At 44.5% G+C, this 20,309-nt stretch overlaps 1 protein-coding gene across 12 annotated transcripts in view; it reads left to right on the top strand.

The window, feature by feature from the left end:
• LOC106612972 (protein Aster-B) overlaps positions 1 to 20,309 on the top strand; it is a 98,598-nt gene that overhangs the window by 68,315 nt on the left and 9,974 nt on the right. For 8 of the 12 annotated variants that reach the window (XM_045724664.1, XM_045724656.1, XM_045724662.1 and 5 more), the window contains 5 exons: positions 8,528 to 8,747; positions 13,945 to 13,965; positions 14,945 to 14,968; positions 19,886 to 19,970; positions 20,217 to 20,309. The exon at positions 20,217 to 20,309 is cut by the window's right edge and continues 11 nt beyond it. In XM_045724664.1, the coding sequence (XP_045580620.1) occupies positions 8,631 to 8,747; positions 13,945 to 13,965; positions 14,945 to 14,968; positions 19,886 to 19,970; positions 20,217 to 20,309 (340 nt within the window). In that variant the 5' untranslated portion in view covers positions 8,528 to 8,630. Of the gene's footprint in view, positions 1 to 8,527; positions 8,748 to 13,944; positions 13,966 to 14,944; positions 14,969 to 14,996; positions 18,640 to 19,885; positions 19,971 to 20,216 lie in introns of those variants that run through there. The other 4 variants (XM_045724661.1, XM_045724660.1, XM_045724657.1 and 1 more) reach the window with 2 other exon arrangements.

Below are 20,309 nucleotides of genomic sequence, written 5' to 3'. Positions count from 1 at the left end.
ATTCATAATGTAAAATTATCATACAAATTAGAGGATGTACAGTAACATACGTCTTACCCGGTTGTACAGCAGCATACGAATTGCTTGAAGTAACATATTATACATCTTTGAGAACGTATAGTATTATATGTCTTTCTCTGAGGCCAGTTTGCTTGTTGCATCGTAACAACAAAGGAGAATTATGGGCAGAATTTCTGTTGGTGGTTAGGTGAACTAACGACAAAGGTTAGACAAATTATGCAGCAGGTTAGGTCAAATGGGTTAAGGTTAGAATTAGGTTTAGGGGAAGAGTTAAAATGCTACAGTTGTCTCTGACTCGACTCGAGCATGCAACCTTTGGATTGCTAGACGGTCGCAGTAAAGACTCATACATCCTCCCCGACCAACCTCCCTACTTTCTGTCTAAAGTATGTAAATGTAAATGTAAAGTAATTAGACCATTAGTAGGTATCATACGTCTTGGAGGGGCTCAGAAATAAGTATTGTATGGCTGTGAGGCCAGGCTTCAAAACTGTATGCAAATGATGTTATTAGATGGAAGATTGAGTATTATACTAATGTAGCAGGGGAAAAGGTGCAGGTTACCCAGTTCTACTCAGTCCTCAATCAAAGTCAGCCATGACAGTGTTGTCTCTCCCTCCCTCTCCAAATGCCTTACTTCCAGTTAAAAGGCCAAGCTCAACAGAAGATCTGGCTCTGCCCAGTAGATTATATATAGAAGCATATTATGAATATTTAAATAAATTCTCTCTAGTCACAGTTGCTATAGCAATATTCATATAGACGGTGCTTTGTTGCGCTTTTTTGTGGGGGCTAGAAGCCAGATAGGCTTTTTAGCTGTTTACCCACAATCCACCATGCATTGTCTCTCACTAGTCATGACAACCACATCATTTTTCTCTTACGAGTCATAATAAACAAATGGTGCAGCTACTTTAATGTTTTGTGTTATTGTTCTGGGTCAGCTTCAGGTATAGGCTAACATCCAGAAACGGCTGTCCCTATTGTTCTGGGTCAGCTTCAGGTATAGGCTAACATCCAGAAACAGCTGTCCCTATTGTTCTGGGTCAGCTTCAGGTATAGGCTAACATCCAGAAACAGCTGTCCCTATTGTTCTGGGTCAGCTTCAGGTATAGGCTAACATCCAGAAACGGCTGTCCCTATTGTTCTGGGTCAGCTTCAGGTATAGGCTAACATCCAGAAACGGCTGTCCCTATTGTTCTGGGTCAGCTTCAGGTATAGGCTAACATCCAGAAACAGCTGTCCCTATTGTTCTGGGTCAGCTTCAGGTATAGGCTAACATCCAGAAACAGCTGTCCCTATTGTTCTGGGTCAGCTTCAGGTATAGGCTAACATCCAGAAACGGCTGTCCCTATTGTTCTGGGTCAGCTTCAGGTATAGGCTAACATCCAGAAACAGCTGTCCCTATTGTTCTGCAGTAGGATGCCATTCTTACTGCCCATGCATCTGTCCTCTCATGCTGAACAAACGGGAGACAATTTACTTGACAGTAATGTGTAATGGCCTGTCACACATGTTACGTTTGGTTCATAGAGTAACCCATTGTAGCATATGTACTTATTCCTCATGTTATTATTTTAAAAGATTCTGCATGGTTGGGAAAGTAAGCGTTTCGCTGTTAGTCTACACCTGTTGTAAACGAAGCATGTGACAAATTTGGCTAAGGCTCTCTTGTCTGACTTTACATGTTAGCAGCATGTGTACCTGGTCTTGTCTAATAAGCAAAGACAAGCATTACTGGGAGTGAGCTGATCAAACCTCCATTCATATGTAGAGGATTTATCCATGTTCCCATTGTTTTGGTTTATCTCAAGAGGAGAGCACTGCCGAGAATTCCTCCCTGACGAAAAGCAGTGATGTTGGTTTCCATGGAGACGCAGCCTTTATCATGTTGAGGGATGTGTGATCCAACTCTGAATGCTCATGATAACTTGCAGCACTGTTCTGAAAATTTTTCAGACGCACATTCAATGCATTTAGGCTCTTGGCATGCAATATTAGTCGGTTTAGGTTGATAATGAATGTTTTGAAATACAGGTGCATAGGCTTCTATCCAATCAGGAGACAGAGAACAGAGCTGACAGCAGGTGATGTTAGGGCCTGTGATCATCATGACCCTGTGGTCAGTCAGAGCCATTACACTTATGGAGTGAGACTGGCCATAATGGGGTTATAAACCCACAGTTAATGGTGATGATGACTGGCAGATATCTGACTGGGTAGGTGTAGTACGGTGTGTCCTGTGTGCTCAGCTCTGATCTTAACTCTGTCTGCTTCTGTGGATCTGATGAAAGTCAGGTGAGCGTGAGATCGTTAGTAACTGAGCCAGGATGTGACATGAAAGATGATGCAGCTCACACAGCCCACTGGCATATGAGAACTGTTCTGTGTGTGTGTCTGCGTCAATGTGCATCCAGGTGCATATGCGTCCTGTGGGTGCGTATGTCTATACTTGTGTGTGTGTGTGTGTGTATCTCAGACAGACAGTCAATGGGTTCAGACAGTGATTCACACGCAGGAGAAATAGCAGTGTCCTCTGCTTTGTACCAGCTCATTGCATTATTCACTGATACCACAACACTACATATTATGAGGGCCGCTTGTAAGACATTTCCTGTACACTCATATCCTGTGCACTTTTACATGCATACATTGACATACAGTTGAAGTCGGAAGGTTACATAGACCTTAGCCAAGTATATTTAAACTCAGTTTTTCACAATTCCTGACATTTAACCTGTTGGGGCTACGGGTTAGCAATGAACCCCGAGACGGGATTGCTAGCAAGGCTGGAAATTCAAAACATCAAAAATCTAATAATTTCAATTTCTCAAACAATCAACTATTTTACACCATTTAAAAGATAAACATCTCCTTAATCTAACCACATTGTTCGATTTTCAAAGAGGCTTTAAGGCGGTGAAATTCAGATTTTTTTCTTCTCTGAAATGCTTCCGGTGAACAACGTTACAATTTACAAAATTACTATTCGAAAACATTGGTAAATTATAATATTGTCATTCAAATAATTATACTTTAACATTTCGTAAATGCTACTGTATTGCCAGATTTCAAAATAACTTTACTGGGAAATCACAAGTTGCAATAAACCGGGTGCTGTGCTAAGAACAATAGGCTAGGCTATATAGGTTAGCATCATCTTGTAACCAGCTAATATCAATAATACTATCGTCAATAATCCCTTACCTTTGATTATCTTCATCCATTGGCACTTCCAGGAATCCCAGGTCCACTACAAATGTGGTTTCTTTTGACAAAGTTCATAATTGATGTCCAAATAACTCCAAGTTGTTAGCGCTTCGGTGGCTACTAAAAAGTAGCGCGGGGGGGGTGGGAAGTCACGGCGAAAAGTTAAAAATATAATCTATTTATGTTCGTTCAAACATGTCAAACGTTGTTTAGCATCAATCTTTAGAGCCATTTTTAACGTGAAACATCAGTAATGTTTCAACCCGACCTCTCCTGTGTCTAGAAAAACATTTTTGAAAAGTGTCTCGCGTCACATGATTGCACAGGTGCAGGCAATAATGGAAGTGACGACATCCCAGGGAGGTCAACTTCCCTGCATTCTAATTCGATCTCTGTTCATCATAGACGCTTCAAACAACTTTATAAAGATCGCTGACATCTAGTGGAAGCCGTATGAGTTGCGAAATGAATCCTTTCTCACTGTGGTATCTATTAAACAATGACAACAAAAACATAGTACAGCCACAAAATTCTTTTTTTCTCTCAGGTTTTCTCAGGTTTTTGCCTGCCATATGAGTTTTGTTATACTTACAGACACCATTTTTAGAAAATTCTGAGTGTTTTCTATCCAAATCTGGTAATAATATGCATATCCTAGCTTCTGAGTTGGTGTAGGTGGCAGTTAAAAATGGGCACATATTTTTTTCAAAATTCTCAATACTGCCCCCTAGCCCCAACAGGTTAATCCTAGTAAAAATTCCCTGTTTTAGGTCAATTAGGATCACCACTTTATTTTAAGAATGTGAAATGTCAGAATAATAGTAGAGAGAACGATTTATTTCAGCTTTTATTTCTTTCATCACATTCCCAGTGGGTCAGAAGTTTACATACTCAATTAGTGTTTGGTAGCATTGCTTTTAAATTGTTTAACTTGGGTCAAACGTTTCGGTTAGCCTTCCACAAGCATCCCACAATAAGTTGGGTGAATTTTGGCCCTTCCTCCTGACAGAGCTGGTGTAAATGAATCAGGTTTGTAGGCCTCCTTGCTCGCACACACCTTTTCAGTTCTGCCCACAAATTTTCAATAGGATTGAGGTCCGGGTTTAGTGATGGCCACTCCAATACCTTGACTTTGTTGTCCTTAAGCTATTTTTCCACAACTTTGGAAGTATGCTTGGGGTCATTGTCCATTTGGAAGACCCATTTGCGACCAAGCTTTAACTTCCTGACTTATGTCTTGAGATGTTGCTTCAATATATCCCCATAATTTGTCTTCCTCATGATGCCATCTATTTTGTGAAGTGCATCAGTCACTCCTGCAGCAATGCACCCCCACAACATGATGCTGCCACCCCCGTGCTTCACGGTTGGGATGGTGTTCTTCGGCTTCCAAGCCTCCCCCTTTTTCCTCCAAACATAACAATGGTAATTATGGCCAAACAGTTCTATTTTTGTTTCATCAGACCAGAGGACATTTTTCCAAAAAGTATGATCTTTGTCCCCATGTGCAGATGCAGTCTTTTTTATGGCAGTTTTGGAGCAGTGGCTTCTTCCTTGCTGAGCGACCTTTCAGGTTATGTTGATATAGGACTCGTTTTAATGTGGATATAGATACTTTTGTACCTGTTTCCTCCAGCATCTTCACAAGGTCCTTTGCTGCTGTTCTGGAATTGATTTAAACTTTTCGCACCAAAGTACGTTCATCTCTAGGAGAAAGAACGTGTCTCCTTCCTGAGTGGTATGACGGCTGCGTGTTTATACTTGCGTACTATTGTTCATACAGATGAATGTGGTACCTTCAGGCATTTGGAAATTCTCCCAAGGATGAAGCAGACTTGTGGAGGTCTACATATTTTTTTCTGAGGTCTTGGCGGATTTCTTTTGATTTTCCCATGATATCGAGCAAAGAGGCACTGACTTTGAAGGTAGGCCTTGAAATACATCCACAGGTACACCTCCAATTGACTCAAATTATATCAATTAGCCCATCAGAAGCTTCTAAAGCCATGACATAATTTTCTGGAATTTTCCAAGCTGTTTAAAGGCACTGTCAACTTAGTGTATGTAAACTTCTGAACCACTGGAATTGTGATACAGTGTAAACAATTGTTGGAAAAATTACTTGTGTCATGCACAAAGAAGATGTCCTATCCGACTTTCCAAAACTATAGTTTGTTAACAAGAAATTTGTGGAGTGGTTGAAAAATGAGTTTTAATGACTCGACTTCAACTGTATACCGTTAATTTCCAACTTCAACTGTATACCGTTACACACACATTTTCTTATACAGGTACATAGGCCTATTCTCACAAATGCTCAAACATATTCTGAATCATCGTTGTCTTGTATGTTGAAGTATTATGCAGTAGGTACGTGTGCATACAGTCAGTTCTCCAGAAACCTGCAGTACATTTGTGCAAATACAAACACAATTTTGCTTATCAAATAACAACACCACATAATTTGTTTGTAACCAAAATGTACTCTATCAGAGCTGATGATCCATCCATCCCATTAGTTAGATGAGAGATCAGCTCTTGGTACTGCAGAGCACAGCCACAGAGATCACTGACAGTTAGGATTTAGCCAGTTCCCCACCCAGTTCCCCACCCAGTTCACTACCTACAGCACCACCCAGTTCCCCACCCAGTTCACTACCTACAGCACCACCCAGTTAACCACCCAGTTAACCACCCAGTTAACCACCCAGTTCCCCACCCAGTTCACTACCTACAGCACCACCCAGTTAACCACCCAGTTCACTACCTACAGCACCACCCAGTTAACCACCCAGTTCCCCACCCAGTTCACTACCTACAGCACCACCCAGTTCCCCACCCAGTTCACTACCTACAGCACCACCCAGTTCCCCACCCAGTTCACTACCTACAGCACCACCCAGTTAACCACCCAGTTACCCACCCAGTTCCCCACCCAGTTCACTACCTACAGCACCACCCAGTTAACCACCCAGTTCACTACCTACAGCACCACCCAGTTAACCACCCAGTTCCCCACCCAGTTCACTACCTACAGCACCACCCAGTTAACCACCCAGTTCACTACCTACAGCACCACCCAGTTAACCACCCAGTTCCCCACCCAGTTCACTACCTACAGCACCACCCAGTTAACCACCCAGTTCCCCACCTAGTTATCCACCCAGTTCACTATCCAGTTCCCCACCTAGTTCACTACCCAGTTCACTACCCAGTTCCCCACCCAGTTCACTACCCAGTTCCCCACCTAGTTCACTACCCAGTTCCCCACCTAGTTCACTACCCAGTTCACTAGCGTTGACCAAAAGCAGTGTATTATAAAGGGAATAGGGTGTCATTTGGGACGTTGTCTTTGCAGGCTGGTCTCAGAGACAGGACCTAATAAACAGGTTGGCCTGTGGTTCGGGAAGGGAAGCGTCCCTCGCTCCACTCTTCTACTTCTCTCCTCCTTTCCTCTCCTCCTCACTTCCTCGCCTCTCCTTCACTCCTCTCCTATCCTCCTCTCCACTCCACTCCTCTCCTATTAGCGCTACATGTTTCTCTACCTCTATCCAATCTGTCTGTCTTGAGCATCTGTAATGTTGGCAGTATACAATGGCCAGGAGAGTTTGACTTTGGGAAGGCTGGAGATGGAGGAAGAGGGAGTAGACCAGTAGATATAGAAAGATGGATGGAGGGAGGGAGGGAGGGGCTGGCACCGTTCCTCCTGTCCCCTGCTACAGTGTTCTCTGGTCATATTTTCAGCTTGTGTTCAGATTGACAATTGCACCATAACTCAACTGAATATCAAAAACATTATAATAACCATGGTACTTAACTGTCCCTGTTACTCTGAGGGTCTGCTCATGGACTTGTTCTCATCTGTCCAGAATCGTTAGAAAAGCCTTATTTTGTCTATAGCTCATCTTTCTATGGTGTCGATAACTTGTTCAGTCTGAAGAGATTGAAAACAGCACCTACATCATTAGGATTTTTAAGCATGAAAATGAGATGGCAGAAAAGCTATCCAATAAAGGTTTAAATGTCAATGTCAGGTAGATTAAGTCAAATTATTTTCCAAGTATAATTTTTCAGTGTGTATTTACACGTGCACCCCGGGTGAGGGTTTCTCCTGGCTCTTTAAAGATACAGCAGTGGGATATTACATCCATTATCTTACTCATGGTTTTCACTACTCCTCATGACTCATGTAGAGTATGCCATCTGTTTTTGACCATGCTATTTTTTCTGGTGCTTGCTGCTGCTGCTGTTGTTGTTGTTGGTCTGTGGGTTATGTACCTTAGCTGCTGCTGTTGTTGTTGTTGGTCTGTGGGTTATGTACACTAGCTGCTGCTGTTGTTGTTGTTGGTCTGTGGGTTATGTACACTAGCTGCTGCTGTTGTTGTTGTTGGTCTGTGGGTTATGTAGGCTAGCTGCTGTTGTTGTGGTTATTGATCTATGGGTTATGTAGGCTAGCTGCTGTTGTTATTAACTGTGTTAGTGGGTAGCTTTCAAGCCTATTTGCTGTGATGTAACCTGAATACTCACTCCGGGGATGAATGGGAACATACGTCTCAGTCTTTACATGGTACACTAGTAGGCCTAGCATTGCCTGTGGGACGGCAACACATTAGCATCATTAACATTTAGCCAGCAGCATACCACCCTGCATCCCATTGCTGGCTTGCCTCTGAAGCTAAGCTGGGTTCGTCCTGGTTGGTCCCTTGATGGGAGACCAGATGCTGCTGGAAGTTAGAGGGCCAGTAGGAGGCACAGTGATTGGGGACAGGGCAGTCATTGGGGATATTGCCCTGTGTAGGGTGCAGTCTTTTGGATGGGACGTTAAACGGCTGACCTGACTTTCTGTGGTCAGTAAAGATCCCATGGCACCTATCATAAGAGTAGGGGTGTTAACCCCGGTGTCCAGGCTAAATTCCCAATCTGGCCCTCATACCATCACGGTCACCTAATCACCCCCAGCTTCAAATTGGCTCATTCATCCCCCTTCTTCTCCCATATAACTATTCCACAGGTTGTTGCTGTAAATGAGAATGTGTTCTCAGTCAACTTAACTTACCTGGTAAAATAAGTGTAACAAAAAAATGGCGTACACTTAGATAAGGTGTTTTAAATGAACTGTAGAGTGGTACTATTAGTTACTCCTGTGTTATTCATGTAATGTGTGACATTGTTTTTTAATGGGTTTTGCTCCGTCCCTACATTTTCAAACAGTGCAGAATATGTTGTTTCATGATGTGATGAAAGAGTTTAGAGAAGTAGAATTAATACTCCCTCTCTCTCTCTTTCTCACCCCCAGCACTGCCAGTAACTCGAACAGGAGCACGCCTGCTTGCTCGCCCGTCCTGCGTCCTAAACGCTCGCGCTCGCCCACGCCCCAGAGCCTGGAGCCTGGTGAGAATATGGTGGAGAAGGGCCACTCGGACCACTCCTCTGATAAGTCCCCCTCCACCCCCGAGCAAGTGGTCCAGCGAACCTACTCTCTGCACTCCGCCCGCAGCGGAGGCAAGAACTCCAAGGTGAGCTTCACTGCGCAGGTGGGCCGTCTCTGTCTCAGGGCCCTCTTCTTCCCACCACCCACACTACAGTACAAGATCATTGTCCTCTTTCCACCAATCGCACTACAGCACAGTACAGGATCATAGTCCTCTTCCACCAATTACACTACAGCACAGTACAGGGGCATAGTCCTCTTCCACCAATCACACTACAAGACAGTACAGTACAGGTCATAGTCTCAAATAGTACTGCCAACAGTGCCGTTTTCAAAATGACTTGTTCATCATACAGTGCATTCATAACTCACAAATAAATAATGTCAGCCTGGCCTATCACTTCAGTTCAGCAAGACATTTGTATCATCCCTGAACACCACTTCCAATACAATCTGAAATCAACATTTATTTGGTGATCACTGAGGTGATACAGGGGGAGTAGTTATGTTTTGTGATAAGATTCTTTTCATTTTTACTGTTTACCCCTGACATAATGTCTTGATAACCTCCAAATGTTGCCAGTAAAGTCTTATTGTCTTCCTGCATTCCATAAAACATGTTCTGTAAGAAATAGTCAACGAGAAGGAGTGAGATATAGTGATATCTTGTGAAATGGCATGGTTTTATCAGCTTTTATTTTCCATTCCATAGTGATTTTACCCCCATCATACCTCCGCATCGGCACACCATACTGGATCAAACATGCCATCCTCATGTAGCCCCAATTGACAGTGGTACAATGTACTTCTGATAATCGCTGCTATGACTCTGATAGGGTAATGTCCAACTCCCATCCTCAAACTATAGGTCAGATCTAACTGTCACTCTCGTACAATTGGCCAATCATAGACTGAGTAACGAGACCCTCAGCACATCAATTGTGGATAAGGACCCATCATCATCATCATCATCATCAGGAAAGATGCTTATACCACAGGTTCACCGTATTCTTCCCTTATTACCTCCCTCCCTCTTTCCTTCCCTCCCTCCCTCTTTCCCTCCCTCCCTTTTCCCCTCCCTCCCTCCCTCCCTCCCTTTCTCCCTCTCTCCCTCCATCCCTCTCTCCCTCCATCCCTCTCTCCCTCCCTCCATCCCCTGGATCCATCTGGTCCTATCAGAGCAGCATTGTAATCACAGGCAGGGCACTCAGTCAGTCAGCCCACTCCATCGCAGCACTCAGCCAGTCATTAACTGCAGCTATCTCAACTCTGTAAGGCTCGTTCTGACAGAGGGTAGTAGGCAGGTCAAGAGGCTGTAGTCTCGCTTCTCGCTCATCAGAATCTGAATTGAAGAGTAAGGTAGTGGAGTGAAGGACAGGAGCTTTGACTGTGGGTAACTCGGCGTACATCTCAAGCAAAACATGAACATGAGAATATTGGGTGATATATTTAGTACTTTCCTCCTCTGAAAATCTTATTGTTGTGAAGTGATAAGGAGTGTGGTAGTTGGCGGTAATGGCTCTCTCACCTCTCATCCGTTTTCCCATACACTCACTGCTCACAGTGCTCCCCAGTCCTTGTGGTGTCAGACGCCTGTTGCTTTTGTTGTCATTGTGTTCTCCTCTTCTCTCATCCTTTCTTCTTGACACGGAGCGCTTGCTTTCTCTTACTTTCGCTGCTGCCATATGAAATGTCTGTGATCTGAAACTGACTGTTTAAAAAAAAAAGGGTTCTTTCAGCTGTTGTATCTTGCAGTTTTTTAGTTTCTGATTTCTTTGTTCTTCTCCTGATGCATGCTAGTCTCACAAGCGACTTTCCAAAGTAAGCATTACTCTTTTCTGTTCTTTAACCCCACCCCACCTCCATGTCTTGTGAGCTGTCCTGTGCCCCCTCCACCCACCTCTTCCATCTGAACACACTCCCTGCAGATGGTATCCATGTTGCTATAACCTTCTCCTCTACCCCCCTCTGCCACCCTGCCACCTTTCCTCTCATCTAACTCCCTGCAGGGCTGCTGGCTTTCAGACACGTCTCTCTCCCAGCTTGTCTCAGTGTGCTTCAGTATGTTCTTTAGTATGTTCTATCTCCTCCAACCCCTGCCCCAAGTCCATTAAAACTTCAACATAGCTCATTGTTGTGTCTAAACAAAGAACACCCTAATCTCTGAGATGCTGAGTATGTGCCTGAATGCAGAGGGAAGGTGGCAGGGGGAGACTGTAAAATTCCTTCCGCATCCCTTTCCACCACTCCTGTGTGACATGAATTTTTGCTGACCCTAGAGCTTTCTACATCAGAAGCTCCTTTTCTCTGCCTCGCACCACAAGCCCAGAATACACCACTCCTCTCCTCAGACAAGGCAGCAGCAGAGGCCATGTGTCACCGGTTAGTTACAGCATTCTCATGAAAGGACCCCTTGATGCACGTCAGCACATTCGCTGCATTCGGCTACATTCAGCTTTGTCACGGACTATGAGACAGGCAGACAGGATGGTGTTAATGGCAGCCAAGCGACATTCGGTCAGTTGAGTTGGTGTTCATGCGGCGTCAGTCCCATTTCACAGCACACCCAGTCGATGACATCACCCCTCAGGCCCGTGGTGTGGCCGAGTGCCAGCCCTCTCTGGTCCCACGTGAGCCCCCGGCCAGCGGTCAGCAGGAGTCACATGACCCTGGCACTGTGTGCAGTCGCCCAGGCAACGTGAGCTCTGTCACCCTAGTCTAATGCAATCCAGAAACACACAGACAGGCAGGCAGGGAGAGGGGCTCCTCTCTGTAGAGGACCTGGGCCGCCGGTCCAACACTAACTAATTGGCTGGCCGCTTCAGTGATGACGGCTCTGCTCAGTCTCCCACTGTCACCAATCAATGAGGCTGTTTATGGAACTGTAAACAGTAAGCAGCACTACAGAGAGAGTACATAGAGACTCAGCATAAATACCCATCTCAGACCAAAACACTGAGACATGGACACATCATGAAAGTAGAGTTAGATAGGACAATAGTGTGTCTTGGCACTACAAGTACGCAAACCTGGATATTTTAGTGTTTTGGCCTAGTACTCTTAGTACACATGCAAATCAAAAACAAAGCCTTTTCCCCTCTCTTGTTTCTGAGCTCTTTCCTTCATGTTGGTTAACTCTTCATTTTCTTTTTAATTTCCTTTCAGTATGACAGACTTAACCTGATTAAAGTAAGCATTTCCTGTTGCTTTTATTTGCCCATTGATCCCCTAGCCCGATTTGACCAGTGACGACCTCTTCCCATCCTCTGTAGATGTGTGATGCACAGGTGGCCAGTGGTACCTTTATTGGGGAGGATGGGCTCATAGTACTGACTGGGAAGGAATAAATGGAGTGTTATCAAACACATGGTTTCCATTTACTCTATTCCAGCCATTATTATGAGCCGTCCTCCTCTCAGCAGCCTCCTGTGGTGTGATGTCAGTCAGCGCCCCTAGCTGTCTCCACTTCCTGTCTCAGACCAGAACATCCTCCTCTCCTCCCTCCTTAAAGTGTCACTCCTTTTGTACAAAGTTATATATCAAAACGTTGATATAACATCTCAGTTGGTAGAGCATGGTTGGTTGTGTGTTTTAGTAGTATGAAAAAGTACGAAAATGTATGCACTTAGATCTGATTATTCTTTAGGCTTGGTGCTACAGTCTTTATTTACTGTTCCACTGGTTTGATCAGGCCTTCTCAGTTCTGTTTGTCAGAACTACATTGTTGTTCTAGTGTTGATTGAAGCTATGTGGGTTATACCTGATAGGTTTGTCTGGGTTACAGCTAGCGCTGGCCAGTTCTGGTTTGGCCCGGTTGAGTGAGTGAGTGAGTGAGTGAGTGAGTGAGTGAGTGAGTGAGTGAGTGAGTGAGTGAGTGAGTGAGTGAGTGAGTGAGTGAGTGAGTGAGTGAGTGAGTGAGTGAGTGAGTGAGTGATGGCCCTGACTCTGGCCTGGTTGTGTAAAGTAACTAGTCGTTCCAGGCCTTTCTGATCCTCAGGGGAATCCAGGTCAAGACACTACTACCGTACACAAGCTCTCTCTGTTACACAGTGCACTTAATCAGTGGGTGTTAACCTGATTCGTAGTGCTGCTGACACACATCCCCAGACACACATGTGCTTCGTGGGGAAGCAAACATGTGCATGCATGTCTAAATCACATCTACACACTTGTAGGCTATAAAGATGCACTTACAAACATGCAATTACATCAACTCTAAAACACATTTACAATGGCACGCATACACACACACACTTTGCAGACACCTTAAGGCTTAAGTCGTCTCTCACGCCTCTGTCACCTTCAGATGAGATTAGCCCTGTCCACGTCAGAGCCCAAAGCCCAGGGACAGGACTGGGGCCTCACAACTCTCAGACAGGAAACACTACACGCTTATCTGATAGCTGAAATATTGGATTATCTACATTCACATCTCCAAAGGATTGATTGACAATAGTACCCTCGCACCAGTATGCCTCTTGTATGTTGCCACTGAAATGACAAAACATATTATTTGTAGTTGCCTGGTCAAGTTTTTTTTATGGCGTCAAGAGGAAGCCATTTTGTTCTACTCCTGCTATGTACTACTTGACACAAACTGACATTTATTTATCGCTAAAATCGTGCTTGATTATCCTGCCCTTTTTTCACCCACTGGATGCTCCCTAGCATGCCTCCCTTTCGGATCACAATGGTGAGATGTATTACACTCTCTTTATAGCCCCATAAAACAGAAGCAGGTGAGTTTATGGTTGGAATAAGCGCTCTTGTTATGGTCCTGCCAATAACAGTGTGTATACTGCCCTCTGCTGTCAGAAAATATACAACACACAGCAGTACACAATTCATCTCTATACACAAGCATTAAGAAGCAACTCTAAATCGTTAATACATCATTTTAAACAGTTAGAAACGAAGATAAATATATTGTACCACACACGACCCTAGCCCAATCTACCATCTGCTTATCAAATATCCATGCAAATGAATGTTTGTGAGGCCCAAAAACAACACAGAAATCGATGAAAAGTCTAACTAAAATATGTTCAAAGGGATACAACTCTGTTGGATAGCAGCAGATGCCTGTATTCATGGTAGGAGGTGCCCACCCAGAGGTTGACATTCACACCTTCTATAAATACCCACTTTTGGTTTTTATCGTCTCTTGACCTCTATGTGTTTATGATATTGAGCCCTGTGGCCAAGTATTGGTGTGTCCTTGTCTCATTGACTTACACTTGTCTTTGTTCTCTCCTATCTGCTTTGCTCCTCACTGTCTACAGAAGAGCCAGAGCTGGTACAATGTAAGTTTCATCCTCTTCTTACTCTTTCTGTTAAGGTGTGTGTGTGTGTGTGTGTGTGTGTGTGTGTGTGTGTGTGTGTGTGTGTGTGTGTGTGTGTGTGTGTGTGTGTGTGTGTGTGTGTGTGTGTGTGTGTGTGTGTGTGTGTGTTGGTAGAGCATGGTGTGTGCAACGCCAGGGTTGTGGGTTCGATTCCCACGGGGGGCCAGTACAAAAAAAAATGAAATGAAAATGAAATGTATGTATTCACTACTGTAAGTCGCTCTGGATAAGAGCGTCTGCTAAATGACTAAAATGTAAATGTAATTATGAGGTGAAGGGTCCTAGACCCTGTTTAGAATCACACAAGGGTATATGCCAAAGGTCACTTTCATATGGAGCTCAGGCTTACCCAGGACGCTAACCAGTGGGATTTAGAGTTCTAAGAGTCTAGGGTTACAGTGTGATGGCATGCTGAATTAATCAGAAAAATGAAAAATGACTGATGTCCCAGATGAATAATGAATGAACCAAATGCTGTGAAGATGAAAAAGTGTCCATTTTGTTGCAAACTCCCATACCTTACTACAGATGTGATTCATAGATGAAATGTTTGACAGACAGAAGCATCTTGTAGCGAAAGTATGGTGACAGCCTGATCCAGTGATCTCAGTCCAACACCAAGACCATTACACCAAGAGGTCTTGGCTTAACACAAGGTTGCCGGCCAGTGTACTAAGAGACAAGGTTGCTACATTCTAATGGGGCTGAAATTAATTCCTTTCGTTATGATTCTTCTAAAACAGCCAAGTAAATCTACTTGATGGCTCAGTTGGCCATCTTTATGTGAGAAAGGAATTGATACCCAGATATGGTGTTATTATGAAGCCATGGTTTCTCCAATGGTGTCTCTATGGGACTCCATTTTCTTTTCCCTTGTTCTGTTGTTTTATTCCTTTCTTTTGTTGTTCTTTGTGTCTATATATTCCCCCTCTCTCCCCAGCATGAAAGACAACACATCCTGAGAGTAAGCATGACTTGTATTCTTGTGCAACTTTTCAAATATCTCTCTGCGTATTCCTTTTTCTTGGATCGCTTGGCTGGTCTCCCTTTCCACTTGTCTGCTCCTCATCCCTCATTGATTTGATTGATCAGTACGTTGTTTCCACCTGAGAGCGAAGCCACAATATGCAGCACTATGGTGGTTAGATGACCCAATGCCATGGCCACATTGTGGTTGTGTCTGGAAAAAATAGTGTTTTCAAAATGGCTGCTGTGTGAAGGGGAACTATAGGCTTCTCAGAGCTGTGATGGTGGTGACGTGGGTGTATTCATTAGTCGGAGACCGTTGCGAAACATTTTGTCTGTTGCGAAAATTTCACCAACGGAAACTGTTTACTCCAAACGGAAAATGTTTTGCCATGTTTTTTTTGGGTCATTTTATTTGTTTCTTTTTTGAGGTAAACGAAAACGAGAGTTTCTAATGGAAGAATTCTTGTATGTCCCTCCCTGTTTCGTTCCGTTTGCTTCCATTTGGTTCCTAGAGTAAACGGTAAACAGTTTCCATTGCAAAACGTTTTGCAACAGGCCAAACTTTTTGAAACGGTCTGCGACTACTGAATACACCTGAGGTGGTAACAAGTCTGCTCAGTGTATCATACTAAACCCACGGACCATGGTCAGTGTCTGGAGCAGCCCTGAATGCCTTGAAGGACAGGGGAATGGAGCATGGGACTGGTTAGCATGTTCCAGTCCTCCCACGTCTTCAAATGTGTTCGTTTTGTCATTATGGCCACATTGGTTATAGTTGGGCATTGTTGCATAGTGAAACTTGAAATGGGGATTCTCCAGAATGTTGAGAAAAAACATGGTCCACATCTAATGCTTTCTGATACTCTCACCTTTAGCTACTCACCTTCATTTCTCAACTGTTCTACCATTACTAAAGGAAAGCATCATAATGCCAATCTAGACATGATGTTGCTCCCAGAAGCATTAACTATGTAATAATGCTTAATCTCTGTTCTGGACCATTGAAACGTATATTGGTATGTGTCTGATGCAGTGCTATACCTGAGGGTATGTGGTAGGCCATGCAGTCACTGTGTTTCTCTACAAGGCAGTAATGTTCTCCCATGGCACTGAACCTACTGGGATTACATCACAACCGTCCTGATATGAGGTCTAAGCCCAGTAGAGACACACAACAGGCCTCACCCTGCCGTATCAACTTTCCTAATGACTCTGTCGCAATGCTTTCATAGCAACTGTACAGGACCTACGCAGGCAGTTGAGGTATTAACAAGGAAATCAATGTCTGCCAGACACCGAGTGTAGTGGCTCATAGTATCGACAGTGACTAAAGTGGCTGGTTTAAGAGACTGCTTTTCTCCTAGAGATTTGTGAGGTGAAATTTCTGCCTCCTCATACTCTCTGGTCTATGAAAACATTCTAGTTTATCTCCCCTGCATATGAGGGGGAGGGGGGGGGCATGTTTACACTGAGATAGATTCTCACACAAAGGACACCACTGTAGATCTCCTAACACATATTTTTTACAGCAGTGCGTCTTATGCAGGACAGGGTGAATAGTCAGAGATCCTGGCTTGGCTGTGTTTCTAAACCAGCCAGCACCTCTCTGCTGAGCTGTTCCCACATCTGGTTGTAATCAACAGAACCTTCACCCTCCCAGCATCAACAGACCATTGGCAGGGAAAGTGTCAAAGAAAGGTGTGTTTCAGATAGAGACGAAAGTCTTCACACACACATTCATGCACACTCCCTTGACAGTGCCACTTACAATAGCTATACACATGCATACACCTTCCTGGCCACTCCTCTCTAAAGCGGTTTTGTAGCAACCTACGGACAGTGGGGTGAGAGACTGGCCTCATTGTTTGTGTGGGGATAGACAGTAAACCACCCTTGAAACGAATGGGGCCCCACCCTGGTTAACTGTGCCGGTCTCCGACATCTCTCCCTGTTTACCCAGCAGGTTAATGATTAACCGCCACCTCAGGGACTGTCTATATCCCCATCACCACCTGGCAGCTACACTGTCCTAGGACTTGTCACCTGGAGAAGATGGGAGATGGTCGTATCAATAGCTTCTGCATTTGCTTTAGTCTTCTTTTTCCTTTTTAGGAAAAGCTCTTGGAAAAACTTTGAATTCAGATACTACTCTATTATCTGACTGTTTTTCTTGGATGCAGTTTTCGAAGAGAGTGGGCTTGCATGGCTCGCAAACGTCTGATGAAACCTTATTCACGGGATGCAGAGGCATTTTCAACAGCACGAAAGCTGTTCACGTCTGAGAGGGATCTGTGAATGATCTGCACTGTTTTCAATAGTGTGCTGAGGATTATTTTGCTTCCCTTCACATTCAGTTTCCTGGACCTTATTTCTCCTCACTGATTTGGCTAGATGTTGAGGGGGGTTGTGGAAATTGAGTAAGCAGGAAAGGTGTGGAATTTGTGGTGGAATTCCAGGGCACATTTCCAACCACAAGTGAGCCTAATGGAGTGCCAAATGTAGCCACAGTTTTTGTTTTGTTGCTGTTGTCGTTGTGTCCACCTCCCACCACTGTGCTGATAGGTTGTTTTACCCAGCTCAGAGTCAGACGAGAACCAATCGCTGTGCCTGTCTATCTAGTCTGATCGTAGTAACTGACAGGGATCTGGTTTCAGGAGTGCATTACTTGACCTTAAGGGACAGGAGAGTTGTGGGGGGTAGAGAGTAGGGAAATAGGTCACAGGGATCCAGGGGGGGTTAGTAATAGTAACACCGCTAAATGTGTTAAGCCTCTCATGCAATTGCTTTCTAATACCTGAATGGTCAACAACAGGGGAAGTGGACATACTCCCAGAGGTGCAATACTCCAACTGCATTAGACTGAGCCGTCATGAGACTCCGTGCCGCATCACTCAAGATTAATGGACTTGTTTTTCTTCACGGAGCGTAGAAGTAAATGAAGGTTGTGTGCACATCTGTCCTCTAACTCAATCACCTTGTCAGCCAGCGAGACGGGACTGCACTGCTTTCCAGTTAGGAAACACTCTCTCTTTCTCTGTGTTTTTCTCTTTACCAAGGATATTTTTCTTGCTTTCGCTGCTGGTGTGTCTGAGCTGTGCTCACCAAAGCACTCTGAGGCGTCTGGATCTGGACAGGGTAACACTGCATGCCTGCCAGAGCTGCCATTATAATAAAAGACTTGTGGCCAGGGTTACTAGAGGCCAACGGCCGTAGCTCCTCTCTGTGTTTGATAGAGGAAGAGGGAGAGAGGACTGGAATCATGTGGCAGCAGTCAGCTGGGTCCAGCTCTCACACTGAAAGGGAGTAGCACCCATACCGGGTCAGTCACAGCAGTCTCCAGGAAACAACCACTGGACACACAACAGCTCTGTCTGTTTGTCTGCAGCAGACCTGGACCACTGGATCACCCGCATTGAAATCCACCGCTTTGAGGACCCCACGAGGGCACCACTGGTTTAGGTGTCCGCCCGTGTGCCTGAGGGAAGTGAGTGGAATATGGAGGCTCACAGAGGACTGGAGTCAGACTGGCAGGTGGAGCTGGAGCTGGATAAAGACCTGGCTGGGTGGATCCCACAGGATCCAGCCCGGGGAGAGTTTGGCTGGGAGTGGGGCTGGGCCGCCTTGGACCACCAAGACCAGGACTGGGAGTCAGAGGAGGTCCCTGCAGTAAGTGACTGACCCTCCCCCCAGAGAGCTGATGCCAGGAGGGGTAGCGGCGGGGAGGGAAGGGGGTGAGGAGGTTGGGATGGGCAGTTTGTGTACTGTACCTGCGCCAAGAGCATAACTCTGTGGTTCCCTCCCGCAATTATATTTTGGAAAGCAAATTAAATGAAAGGCATGAGTCAGTAGCTATTTGCATTCCCATAGTACCCATGGACCCTTTCCCTGGACAAAGTAAGAAGGCTGCAGTTTAAGGGGAATAGGCAGGCTTTTGTTGTGAAATGGGGGCTCTAATACTCTTGATATGTTAGGCAGTTATAGAGAGTACTTTCTGTGAACATTTCTAGACTAAATATGTCCGACTCATAATCCATTTTCCTAGCCTTCAAAGTTCTCGAATTTACCAAGTTTTCTTGACAGGCACCAGTGGTTTTCATTCATAGCTTAACAGAAACAGATTATGTCTGTCCATTCTGGGCTTTTCTTGTTATATGAGTATAGAACATGTACTGTAGCTAGTTGATGTTAATGTGAACAGTCTGATGTTTTCCTTCAGATTGAAGCAGCGAGAGGTTTTACCCATGAAGGGATGTATTTGGTTACCGTACTGGCAGGCATTGTTTCCTGAAGCTGTTCCTATTAAAAGACAGCATCTGGCTCAGACACATAGAGCACTCACCCCTGCACTCACACTGGCTGTGGGTCACAGCAATACTTCCCTCTTTAAACAAGCCTGAATCCAGGCCCAAGATAAGATGTACCTTAATGCCTGAGAATGTAACAAGAGAATGAATTCCTCTGTGTGAGAACAGAACATTTTCTTCTCATGATCTAAACCGACAATGGACGCAGACTATGTTTTATAAGATAAACCAATAGCTACATAAGGGTTTGCTAACAGAATAGATTTGATTTGTGTCTTTGTCCCTCTCTGTCCTACATATTAACTGTTGCGCCACAAAAAGCAGCATTGTGTGTGTTCGTATAATGATGTTACTATATATTGTTGTCTTGGGAATGTGACTCACATTAGGAATGCTCACGATGCACAAAAGCATGCTTATTGAATGTCTTGAAGTGGCTAAATGTCAACAGGGGATCGTGCTTTTGTATAAAATGCCCTTGTGAAAATGGATGCAGTCCATTACAGTCCAGTATGTATATGTGAGATAGAGAGCATGTGTTCAGGAATGTGTACGTGTGAGTCGTCCCTCTCTCAAGAAGTTATCGTTGTTGCTCTCCGTCTCTCCAGGTGTTGAGCCCCACATACAAACAGCGTAATGAGGACTTCAGGAAGCTCTTCAAGCAGCTACCGGACACAGAGCGGCTCATCGTGGGTGAGTTACTAAGCGCAAAATACTAGGCAACTATGGCCAATTCGGTCAGCAATATGGTGGATATAGGAAAATCTTTTGGTTTTGGACAAGTTTGCATTGGCTGGTTGGAGTCAATTCCATTTAAACTATCAATTCAGGTAATTGATCTTTTGAATTGACTATATTGAAATATAATTAACCCCGACCCTGATGGGTGGATGTATTCTTCCTGGGCTCTGATCTTTGACCTCTGACCTGTGCTGGCAGATTACTCCTGTGCCCTACAACGAGACATTCTCCTGCAGGGCCGACTCTACCTCTCAGAAAACTGGATCTGTTTTTATAGCAACATCTTCCGCT

Source organism: Salmo salar, chromosome ssa09, assembly GCF_905237065.1.
Source record: "Salmo salar chromosome ssa09, Ssal_v3.1, whole genome shotgun sequence".
NCBI lineage: Eukaryota > Metazoa > Chordata > Actinopteri > Salmoniformes > Salmonidae > Salmo > Salmo salar.
Note: the sequence above shows the minus strand (reverse complement) of the source record. Positions and strands in the feature narration are given on the sequence as shown.